This window comes from Drosophila busckii, chromosome 3R, assembly GCF_011750605.1.
Source record: "Drosophila busckii strain San Diego stock center, stock number 13000-0081.31 chromosome 3R, ASM1175060v1, whole genome shotgun sequence".
Lineage (NCBI taxonomy): Eukaryota > Metazoa > Arthropoda > Insecta > Diptera > Drosophilidae > Drosophila > Drosophila busckii.
The window spans coordinates 7,628,384-7,638,688 of NC_046607.1; the positions used below are offsets into that span (position 1 = coordinate 7,628,384).

The 10,305-nt window shown below is 40.3% G+C and overlaps 4 protein-coding genes across 6 annotated transcripts; 2 read left to right on the forward strand and 2 right to left on the reverse strand.

The window, feature by feature from the left end:
• Positions 1 to 231: 231 nt before the first annotated feature.
• Positions 232 to 3,935, reverse strand: LOC108603139 (pyruvate kinase). 3 transcript variants are annotated; one of them, XM_017991677.2, is made up of 4 exons: positions 3,813 to 3,935; positions 635 to 2,030; positions 414 to 570; positions 232 to 338 (listed from the first exon to the last, which is right to left on the reverse strand). In XM_017991677.2, exons 2-4 carry the CDS (start codon positions 2,007 to 2,009, stop codon positions 326 to 328), a joined length of 1,545 nt encoding a protein of 514 aa, XP_017847166.1. In that variant the 5' UTR covers positions 2,010 to 2,030; positions 3,813 to 3,935; the 3' UTR covers positions 232 to 325. The 3 variants fall into 3 exon arrangements, with proteins under 3 accessions (XP_017847166.1, XP_017847164.1, XP_017847165.1); XM_017991675.1 differs by lacking the exon at positions 3,813 to 3,935 and adding an exon at positions 2,398 to 2,577; XM_017991676.1 differs by lacking the exons at positions 232 to 338; positions 3,813 to 3,935 and adding an exon at positions 2,398 to 2,578 and having other exon boundaries at positions 410 to 570.
• Positions 3,936 to 4,491: 556 nt separating this feature from the next.
• On the forward strand, positions 4,492 to 7,538 carry LOC108603142 (oxidoreductase-like domain-containing protein 1). The gene is made up of 3 exons (XM_017991679.1): positions 4,492 to 4,607; positions 7,073 to 7,203; positions 7,265 to 7,538. Exons 2-3 carry the CDS (start codon positions 7,084 to 7,086, stop codon positions 7,499 to 7,501), a joined length of 357 nt encoding a protein of 118 aa, XP_017847168.1. The 5' UTR covers positions 4,492 to 4,607; positions 7,073 to 7,083; the 3' UTR covers positions 7,502 to 7,538.
• Positions 4,706 to 8,376, reverse strand: LOC108601569 (homeobox protein rough). The gene is made up of 3 exons (XM_017989467.1): positions 7,974 to 8,376; positions 5,218 to 5,452; positions 4,706 to 5,012 (listed from the first exon to the last, which is right to left on the reverse strand). The coding sequence occupies exons 1-3, from the start codon at positions 8,374 to 8,376 to the stop codon at positions 4,718 to 4,720; spliced, it is 933 nt and encodes a 310-aa protein (XP_017844956.1). The 3' UTR covers positions 4,706 to 4,717.
• An 855-nt stretch (positions 8,377 to 9,231) lies between these two features.
• On the forward strand, positions 9,232 to 9,959 carry LOC108603143 (transcription initiation factor IIA subunit 2). Its single transcript, XM_017991680.1, has 3 exons — positions 9,232 to 9,248; positions 9,305 to 9,376; positions 9,498 to 9,959. The coding sequence occupies exons 2-3, from the start codon at positions 9,305 to 9,307 to the stop codon at positions 9,744 to 9,746; spliced, it is 321 nt and encodes a 106-aa protein (XP_017847169.1). The 5' UTR covers positions 9,232 to 9,248; the 3' UTR covers positions 9,747 to 9,959.
• Positions 9,960 to 10,305: the final 346 nt, after the last annotated feature.

Below are 10,305 nucleotides of genomic sequence, written 5' to 3' on the forward strand. Positions count from 1 at the left end.
CAAATGACACTCCTTACACATTGTTACTATGTTTATGTATTTTGTATATTTATATTTTTTGTTACTATGAAGAACGCTATATTTAACAATAGTAAATTATAATTGTGTTTGTATGTGCGCTTGCGGGAATCCTTTATAGAGGAATCTAAAGCGTCTAGCTTTGCCAGTGGGTACATGTTTCCAATGCCAATATCCAATAATACGTAAAATTTTGAGAATTTCTTAGTTTTCAATAAATTAACTTGGTTAATAACAGTTAAATTGCAGCGCTTAAAACGCTGACCACATGCTGTTGCGTTTCTTTATGTAGAACAGGTACACAAATTTATTCGACAGTGCTGCAAGAAAAAAATTAAGTATTTAACATTTTTTCAGAACGGAGGCGTTTGCAATCTACAGGTTAAGCAACTTACACAATGCGGATGGTGTTGGTAAAGCCGGAGCCCTGCTTCCAGCCGGTCACAATGACAACAGAATCGCCGGTCTTGATAAAGCCATTCTTCTTGCCCACCTGCAGACCGAACTGCACACGCACATCAACATCCTTCAGCCAGTCGCCAAGTGCGGGCTCTAAATACAAAAAAAAGGAGAAATTAGCTGGATACAAATTTAACTCGTTGTCCAAGCAAATTACCCTTGTAGATGAGTGGCACCAGACCACGGTAAAGATGCGCCTGGCGTGCGGTTTGTGCGAAACGCGTGACGGCAATAATGGGACAACGTGGACGATACTTGCTCACTAGGAAGGCAGACTTGCCACTGGTGGTAATTACCACAACGGCAGCTGCCTTAGATTTGTTGGCCGCCTCGACTGCAGCAATAGCTGCCGAATGTGCCGCATCCAAGGTGGAAACGGATGCACAACGCACTAGATCGGAGAACAGATTCTGGTGCCAGAGGGCAGCCTCTGCTTCCTTGCAGCACTTGGCCATGGTCAGCACACACTCCAATGGGTACTCGCCCTTGGCCGTCTCGCCGGACAACATTACACAATCGGCGCCATCGAGCACAGCATTGGCTACATCAGAGATTTCAGCGCGCGTGGGGCGAGGCTTCTTTACCATAGACTCCAGCATCTGAGTGGCACAGATGACGGGCTTGCCAGCCTTGTTGCAACGAGCAATCATGGCCTTCTGGGCCAGGAAAACCTTTTCGGCGGGAATCTCAATGCCCAGATCACCGCGAGCCACCATAATGCCGTCACTGGCTTCAATGATCTCATCCAGATTGTGCATGCCCTGCTGGTTCTCGATTTTGGAAATGATCTTAATATTCTTGCCCTTGTCGCCCAGCACCTTGCGAATCTCTGTGAGAGCCGCGGCGTTGCGAATGAACGATGCGAAAACCATGTCCACTTCTTGCTCTACGCCAAACTGCAAATCGGACTTGTCCTTCTCAGAGACTGCGGGCAAATCGACGGGTACGCCAGGTAGATTGACACCCTTGCGGGAGCCCAAAGCACCGCCGTTCTCCACCTCGGTGACAACAGTGTCCTTGGTGACTTCTTTGACCACCAACGAGATAAGACCATCGTCCACAAAGATGCGATTGCCAGGCTTGACAACGTTCACAATGTTCTCATAATCAACATAGACCAGCTCAAGGGAACCTTTCTCTAGCAAATCCTTGCTGGTGCACAATTTGAAGGTTTCGCCCTTCTTAAGTTCAATCTCAGCGGTGCCGCTGCCAGCAATGAGACCCGTGCGAATCTCCGGACCCTTGGTATCCAGAGCAATGGCAACGGGATGCTCGTAGCCCAGCTTGGCTGAATAGTTCTTCACTGCTTGACGCACATTGGCCACGGTCTCGGCATGATACTCGTGAGAGCCGTGCGAGAAGTTCATGCGCGCAATGTTCATGCCGGTGGCGATCATTTTCTCCAACATTTCAACGCTGCGGGACGCAGGTCCAATAGTGCACACAATGCCGGACAAACGCACGTGAGGCACGGGCGAATCGAACTGCAGGCGGCACATGTGCTCCAATTGGGAATCAGCTGCAGCGGCCATGTTTTGAGGTACTTCGTTGGGCTGCAATGCCAGAGAAGAAGTAAATCAATAAATAATCGATAAGCACACATACGTCAATGTAAACAGAGAGTGAGAGGGACAGTGAGAGAGAGAGAGACACCCACACACAAGAGATGAGCACTTCATGGCAAGAGTGAGAGAGTGGTCGGAGAGAGAGAAAGACACATACGGAAGAACTTTTTTTTTGCATCTTGCATTTTAGCAGCTGCGAAGGTCAGCAAAGAGACGTTGCATAATTTAAGATATACGCAAAAAAAAAACTTAAAATTGTTTTAATACGCAACTATAGCTGATTATACATAACAAATATCATCGTATCTTTATGGATATGTACGCCGACATTGACATTGACTGTGACTATGGTTACCTTAAGCTTTGGTGCCTCATCGTAGATTGTTACGTTAACCATTTTGTGGCCTACTAAGTTTACACTGTAGAACCCACGAGTTATATATTTAGAATAATTCTTAACAAAACCCAAAGCAAAGACGCGTTGAATTGCCAAAATGTTTGCAGCGCGTTTGCTATGCACGCAATGAAATAAATTTATCGACTGTGGAAAATTTGGCAAAATGCTGTAGAGTACTATTCAGTGAAAATCGGTGCAATGAGCACACACCACGAGACTTTGACGAAACAAAAAAGCCAAGCGAACGCTGGCGCTCTGAGCCGAGAGAGAAACCAAACCAAAAACATAAGCGGCAACAGGCCACCCCTAAAAGCCAAGAGAAACGAAGAGCTAAACGTTTATACTACGCTCGCCGCAAAGCTTTTCATGTTATGTTAGAGCACTCCGGATGTTTCGCCCCAGCTGCTTGAGATTAGATCAGCCGGCTTCCTTATGTAAAGCATTTGAGTGTAAACAAAGAAATAATCAATATCAGCTGTTTTCGAATAAATAAATTTAATAAACATATGTATGTATAACTAATACAAGCCCTATTGCTCCTATCATCAGCTGACCAACACACATAACAACGACCTTCAATTAATCAAATGCACGTCTGCTATCTCTTTGGTTAATCACGCATGCTCTCTCGCTCACGCTCTCAGTGTGGGTGACACGCACAAAAAGCGTGCGTTAGGCAATGAAAAGCTTTCCTTCTCAACAACAATAATGTTGAGTGCAAAAAGTTTTATCGTAACTGAAAGTGAACTGAGCTTTCGGCAATTTCCAAAGGCTGTTAAACTTTGCCCTTGAACTTGCTGGCAAAGGACATTGGCACTATAAAAATGAAGTTATAAATCAACGAAACTAACAATAAGATACAGGCATTCAGGTATATACATACATATGTTAATCACAAAATTAAATAAAAACACTCGAGTGTGAGGCACTGAGACCGGCAAAAGTTATCAGCGTTGTATTACTCATTCGCTATTGGAATTTGCATATTTTCACATAATGTATGTATACACATTGTTTTTACATAAACATACAGCGTCATTTTAAAGAAATTTGTACCGTTGGCGCATATTGCAGTTATCTATGGAGTCTTATTGTCTGTGCTTGCATGTGTGCTTGTGCTTCTGTATGGAAATGACTTTTATTTCACCTTTACATACACTACGTATGTATATATACATGTATTATAATTATTACTCGCGCACGGCTGCCGGTTGCACAATTTCCTAATATGTATGATCACTAATATGCGGTGAAATCGCGTGCATCATCAACTAACAATTAGATCCTCAATTACACTTTAACCCTTCATATAATATACAAATTATTGTATATAATATACATTGTGAGCATGCAAGCCGCGCAGTTATAATTACCTTACGTGGAATTAAATTGAATCAAAATTGTAGACGTATTGGCTTCCTGTTTTGGAATTAAGCGCGATTTAAATGCACAAGAGTTGCGAATACGAAAACGAAGAGCTTTAATCGACTTGCGATCTGTTTTGCGACTTAACGTTTTTTTGTTTTTGTTCGTATTAAATAGCGGCAAAATGGAGGGCAGTGTTGCCAGGTTTTGAGTGCCCGCATTAGCTAGTTTCTGGCTTGAAATTAGCTAGCCATTATTTAACCTGTTAGCCTAGCATTGCAGATTAATTGTTTGTACATAATATTTTGGTCTTTTTCGCTATATTTAATGTATGAACTTTAAAAAATGCTAGATATATGCCCTAATAGATATTTGGAAATTGTATAAGGTTTTCCATTTTCAGATATGTTAGATGTAGCCTGAAATAAGCTAATCGGCCAACACTGTACGTTTCACATCCGCGTAAGTGTGACCATATATAAAAAATACTAGGGTAAGAGTTTGAGATGTAAAGCTATAGTTTATAGCATTGCAATTAAACTGTGAAACTGACAACGTCGCCACAAACCGGTTAGCCGCTATGTAGCAATTCCCTTAAACTGTGGCCCGTTACTTAGCGAGGGCACTCAAACTTCGAATGAAGCGTTCAATACACTGTCATCCAAAAACAAAAACTGTCATCACTATTTAAATTATGTTGTAATAGTACATTTGTTATTTACATATATTGTTTAAGATCTGTCCCCTTTCGATAAAATATACCCTCAAAGGTGCTGCAGCAACAGCCGATGCAGTGAGAAACTGTAAGTCTTACTTGAAACGTTGAACTTAAAAGAATATTCGTTTATTTTATGCTAAGCAACTTAAAATTTAAATGAGTTAAAGCTTTGTTATAAAGCAACATAAACTAATGCTAACACGAATCGACAAGCGTTTGCTGTGGCACATAGCGGCGTCGCTGTTGAACCGAGGAATCTACTCTATGCTGCTGCTGCTCCTCGCTGTCAAGATAGCCATCGTCCTTATGGCTCAAGTTATTTACGAGCGCTTCTCCGTTGTCCTTTAGCATTGTTGCGGGCAGCAATGTCTGCAGAGCTGGAGGCGGCGGCGCAGCATAGTAACCCACACCCACACCAACCGGGGCAGACGTCGCGTAACTCGTTTGGCCCATAATTGTGCTCATAAAACCATTGGCCACCACAAAGTTCCTGCAAATTGATAGTATCGTGAATTAGATCAACTCGAAATGAAAACAAAAAACACCCACCCCCAATATGGCAGTCTGGTCTAATTGGGTTTGTGTGCGCGTAAATGTCGTAAAATTAATTTCGTGTTATTTTAATGTGAGTGCATCAATTAAAACACTGACAGTCCCTTGAATTACTTCCGTTAGACTTTTTTGGGTTGTCTCACCTATAGTGCTGATCAATTTGCGCCTTCTCAATGCGCTTGTCCTTAGCACGACGATTTTGAAACCATATTTTGATTTGTGTCTCCGTCAGACGTAACGTTTCCGCTAGCTCGAATCTGCGGCTTCTGGAAATGTACTCATTGCGATGGAACTCCACCTCCAGGCGCAGTGTCTGCTCTGTGCTAAATGTGGTGCGCTGCCGACGCTGCCGTCCTTCTTTGCGTCGGCGTCGTGCCACTGTCAAGAAAAGATGGAAACATTAAAATAGCTCAAGGATGCACACAATAGAGATGTTAAAGCGGAATTAATCTTACATTAACAAGCCATCAAATTTGTGCAAACATCGAGGCAGATAATTGTTCTTGCGTGCGCGCAAGTTAAACAAATAATTATCAACGCCGCCCAACTGCCGCCCACCCATTTGTTATTTCACTCAAGTTTTCTATAGCTGATCGCGTTTATAATGCCCATTAAAATGCATTTTACACGTGTTCTCAGGTTGATGCCCCCCATTACCATCATCTTCTATTAGCCTGTCAGCCTTCCACCCCACTCCTCTTCGTTTTGCCCCAATCTGCGTCGGGAAATTTTTAACAATGCCAACAGCTGTAGCCATTTGCCCATTGTCATAGCTCATGTACTCATAACAGTAATCAAGGATACACTTTCTGGACTGAGAGCATAATGGATTTTACAACTCGTTTGCTTTGCTTGAATAGCAAAACAATAATTGTCATAAAAGGAAATAAAAAAATAATCCTTTGCTGCTTAAAGAAATGTTATATACATACATATTAAAAATATTAAACGCTCAAAAATATTCTCTATATTATTTATAAATTTTTTAAAAATATGTATTGAATACATTTGACATGTAAATCTAATAGAGCATACACTAGTCGACTTTGTTTAGCTATAATTTCCAAAATGTTTGCATTTTCCATTGACGTTGCTGCCAGCCAAGCGCACATTATGCTACAGCCACGCCCACATAAAAAACTTGTTATCTTACTTGTCTATTGCTGTCCGCTGATTAACACCTAATTGTTGAGCTGCACTCGAACTATTCCTCCCTCTTCATCGCTGCATGCGAATCTCTTAAGTATCCTTTGTGGTTTGCTTTGTGTGGTGTCGGCTAATCTGTAGTGTTCGCCTGATTACCCTTTAGCTAACTTAAAACTTGCATAAGCTTGGCTTTGGCTTAAGTCCTTACACATACAGTTGTATATTTTTTTGCTTTGCCTTTAAATCAAGTGTGAAATTCGATATGACAAGTGTCCTTTGAGCTGTCGCAAGTGTCTGTTCTGTTAATGTTTACCTTGTATTTAGGGAGTGTTTTTTTGGTTTCCTGTTAAGCTCAATTACAATGTTAATTTTTTACAGAGATTTTCATTTTTTTGGGTTAGCTGGATTAGTAAAAAATATAAATAATATATGATAAACGCAGCTAATTTACATTGAAACCTTCAACCCTTAAAACGTGTAACTTTTTTTTAATAAACAAAACAAACCTCAATGGCCTTTCAACGTCTTTAAGTGAGAATACCGCAAGTAAATGCGAGTTTTCACAGCTCAATGCATTTTAATATTTTTTTAATTTATTCTTTCTTAAACCCCCACTCTTCTCTGTATCTTTTGCTCTTCTGCTTGCGTGTTATTATTTTCTTCGCTGCTGCTTTCACAACTTTTTCTTCACTGATTTGCCCAAGATATTTAATATTGGCAATTTTTTTTGGCGAGCGTTTTTTCAAGTTCCTGCGGAACTAATTTTTTAGATTGCAAGAATTTTGCACCTGTGTGCACCGACGTGTGAAACTATTGACACTTCCTTTAAGTATTATATTCTGATTACAACAGATCTGGCTTTAATGCTGGCTCCGCTGTGTCTTAGCTGCCCACGCTGCCAGCTGCTTGGACGCCATGGAGTTCGCTTAGCTAGAGCTGTGTTGGCCAAGCAATTGGCCGATAATAAGGGCTCAGACATTGAGGTGAGCGTTTATAATTTGGTTACTACTCCATATGCAGTATTATTAAACTATTATTAAACAGATTCCACCGGAGCCCACCAACTGCTGCATGTCTGGTTGCGCCAACTGTGTGTGGATTGAATACGCTCAGACACTAACGAAGCTGCTGGAGGGCAATGGCGAGCGTGCTCGAGAGATTGTGCTGTCGAAGATACAAGATCCAAATCTTCGAATGTTCTTAGAGTTAGAATTGCGCAATATTAAACTAAAGAGCGAGGAGGAAAAACAAACGAAAGGGGAACCAAAACCACAAAAATAGTACAAAATTGGCTGCCAAAAAATTCTAAATAAAAAAATAGTTTGTTTATAAAAAAAAATAGGTTATATTATTTATGCTTTTTCCAATCTTTTGTTGGGCACTGAAGTTTCTACATACTTAAATAAACTTTAAGAGAACAAAATTTTCTAGCGCGTATGCTTTATAATAATGTGTCTAATTGTAAGTAAATATTCTAAAAACCTTTCTATTGCTTCATGGTTTTGTAAGCATAATACAATCACCGTAATTTATTTATTTATATTTTATTTAATACTTGTTTGGACAACTCAGTAACTAATCGCAGTAAATCCAGCCAGCCTTATAATTGTTTTATTTTAATTAATACATCTATACATTTGTTTAGGTGATCCGAATAGTAAATATATCTTGACAGTCGAATAGAGACTGTAAAATTGTTGTACACTTGAATGTTTCTTTGGTTCTAGGGGTTTTTATCTACTATTGTACTTACGAAATGCTGAAAATCCAGCGTTGATGTGAGCCTCGCTTGGAAAACCTGGAAAAGGCAAAGCCGCTGGTGTGCTGCCTGTCGTTATGCCACGATGATGTGTATTGTATTCCGGCGGAGCTGTATATAAATCATAGGCTGGAAAGTTCGCCATTGAGACGCGCTGCTTATCACTGATTGAAATATCCGGCGAAGATACACTGCCTCCATCGCTTTGATATGCCGTTTCGATGTGAGTTGTGCCCACATCGATGTCACTATTTTCGCTGTTGTGCGTACGTGTCTCAAGATGTCCGTAAAGACGTTCGAAGAATTGTCGAGGAGACGAAGGACGCTGTGGCGGTGTGGAAACTATAGTTTGTATGGGTGTGGGAGTTGGGCTTACAATAGCAACATCTATATCCATTTTAAAAGCGCGCTCGAGAGGCTAGGACTGGACTTGACGCGGTTGTAATCAGAAAACGACTAAACTTTCCGTTACTTCCGACACTAATGCTGGCCGGCCAATTGTCCTGGTCAAGCGGCAGTTGTTTTTTTTTCTTCTGCCGCATTCAAATCGGCGGTAAGACGCTTTATATTTCAGTTTATAAAAAAAGAAGCGCTGGCATCTACACCTGCAATATATTATTGCTATGCGCTGATTGGCTGACATCAACTTACCCTTAGTCAACTTAAGCTGCAAGCTTTCCGTTAAGGGTGGCATACAGGATAAGCAACGCCTACTTTCATATCATTCAGCTTTTTATATGAATGAGAAATACACAACATGAAGCTACTTGCTATGTCAGCTAAAATTTCTTTTAGTCGATACTTTCGTGACTTGTAATTGTACAATTTTGGCAGATATTAAGATAATCAGCTGCTGCAAAGAAAATAAATATTTATAAATTACAAATAATAAGAAAAACATCAAAGAGCACCATACCTTTCTTTAACGAAGATCAGCTGTTATTGGTCAACTTAACGAATGCAACAACAACTGAGCTCAGTGCTGACAGATTTCTCACATATAAATAGGCTAGTTTGTTTTCTACAATTATACGAGTAGCGATGACTTAAAACTGTTGCGAAGTTGTAACAAATCTTCAATGTGGTGTCTTTAATCATTATGTGTGAGGTATTACACAATTAGTTTTATATTTATGACTAAAATAAGCCACATACAAGCCAAAATAAGCTAGACTTCTGGCTATGAGCGTTTTTTAACATTTATAAGCTAGATATAGCCACAAACAGGCTAAAGATGCAGCACTGACTACTGACAAAGTAAACGACAGAGTAAGCGGACTAAAATAAAAATAAATTGCAATTTTCAGTAAGAAAAAAACTTTAAGATGTCGTATCAATTATATCGCAACACCACCCTGGGCAATACGCTGCAGGAGAGCCTCGACGAATTGATACAGGTAAGCAGAATTATAAGAACAACAAATTGTTGGTCGCAAGCCAAACGGTGCTGCCATACGAACAATATGGGAGAATGCAATGAGTTTAAAATATGTAATTGTTTTTGTGCATTATTTGCAGTATGGTCAAATCACGCCCGCATTGGCTTTTAAGGTTTTGCTGCAATTTGACAAAAGCATCAACAACGCATTAAACCAAAAGGTGAAGGCTCGCGTTACCTTTAAGGCGGGCAAGCTAAATACTTACCGCTTCTGCGACAACGTCTGGACACTGATGCTTAACGATGTGGAGTTCCGTGAGGTACACGAATTTGTCAAGGTGGACAAGGTCAAAATTGTGGCCTGTGATGGCAAGAGCGATTATAACTAAGATGACTACGTGTGTGAATCGCGATGCATTCTAATTTTTAGGTTTTTAATAATTAAGTGAACTGGTGTTCGATGAATACATACGACACCACGGATTGGGGCAGTTGATAATTGATTCAAAACGCAATTGTTAACGTCGTTGAAGTGTTGGGATGGGCACATACATACATACAACTAAAATATTAAATTTTATAAAACGCCAAAGCGGAAATAGCAGATAATTTAATGAAATAAAATGTTTGTTAAATATAATTTTTCGGTGTGACTGGTTTCAGACCTTTTATACAAATGATCGACCCCGTCATAGTGCCCTATCTTATTGTTATTCATAAGAGAATTGCCAAGAGAGATGGATATTCCTACAGAAGACCTGCAGATACATTTTGCTGCTATTATGGAAAGGAGTGCCATGCCACAGATTAGTCCCACGAATACCAATAAATCTTTTAAAACACAACAATTTTGGGACTCCTTCGGTACTTTAGAATTGTGGATTTTCCTACGCTGTCCATTGGTTTTCGCCTAACTAATTAAAACTAGAGGGCTAGTTCAAACACTAT

What these genes read in the sequence shown, in the direction of transcription:
- LOC108603139 (XM_017991675.1), bottom strand. Translation starts at nt 2,439, where the DNA reads ATGGTTAACGTAACAATCTACGATGAGGCACCAAAGCTTAAG. An exon ending in ATGAGGCACCAAAGCTTAAG is followed by an intron (nt 2,031 to 2,397) that starts GTAACCATAGTC and finishes CTGGCATTGCAG; the next exon opens with CCCAACGAAGTACCTCAAAA. An exon ending in GGTGCCACTCATCTACAAGG is followed by an intron (nt 571 to 634) that starts GTAATTTGCTTG and finishes TTTTGTATTTAG; the next exon opens with AGCCCGCACTTGGCGACTGG.
- LOC108603142 (XM_017991679.1), top strand. Translation starts at nt 7,084, where the DNA reads ATGCTGGCTCCGCTGTGTCTTAGCTGCCCACGCTGCCAGCTGCTTGGA. An exon ending in ATAAGGGCTCAGACATTGAG is followed by an intron (nt 7,204 to 7,264) that starts GTGAGCGTTTAT and finishes ATTATTAAACAG; the next exon opens with ATTCCACCGGAGCCCACCAA.
- LOC108603143 (XM_017991680.1), top strand. Translation starts at nt 9,305, where the DNA reads ATGTCGTATCAATTATATCGCAACACCACCCTGGGCAATACGCTGCAG. An exon ending in GCCTCGACGAATTGATACAG is followed by an intron (nt 9,377 to 9,497) that starts GTAAGCAGAATT and finishes CATTATTTGCAG; the next exon opens with TATGGTCAAATCACGCCCGC.
- LOC108601569 (XM_017989467.1), bottom strand. Translation starts at nt 8,376, where the DNA reads ATGGATATAGATGTTGCTATTGTAAGCCCAACTCCCACACCCATACAA. An exon ending in CGCTGGATTTTCAGCATTTC is followed by an intron (nt 5,453 to 7,973) that starts GTAAGTACAATA and finishes TTTTCTTGACAG; the next exon opens with TGGCACGACGCCGACGCAAA. An exon ending in CAAATTGATCAGCACTATAG is followed by an intron (nt 5,013 to 5,217) that starts GTGAGACAACCC and finishes ATCAATTTGCAG; the next exon opens with GAACTTTGTGGTGGCCAATG.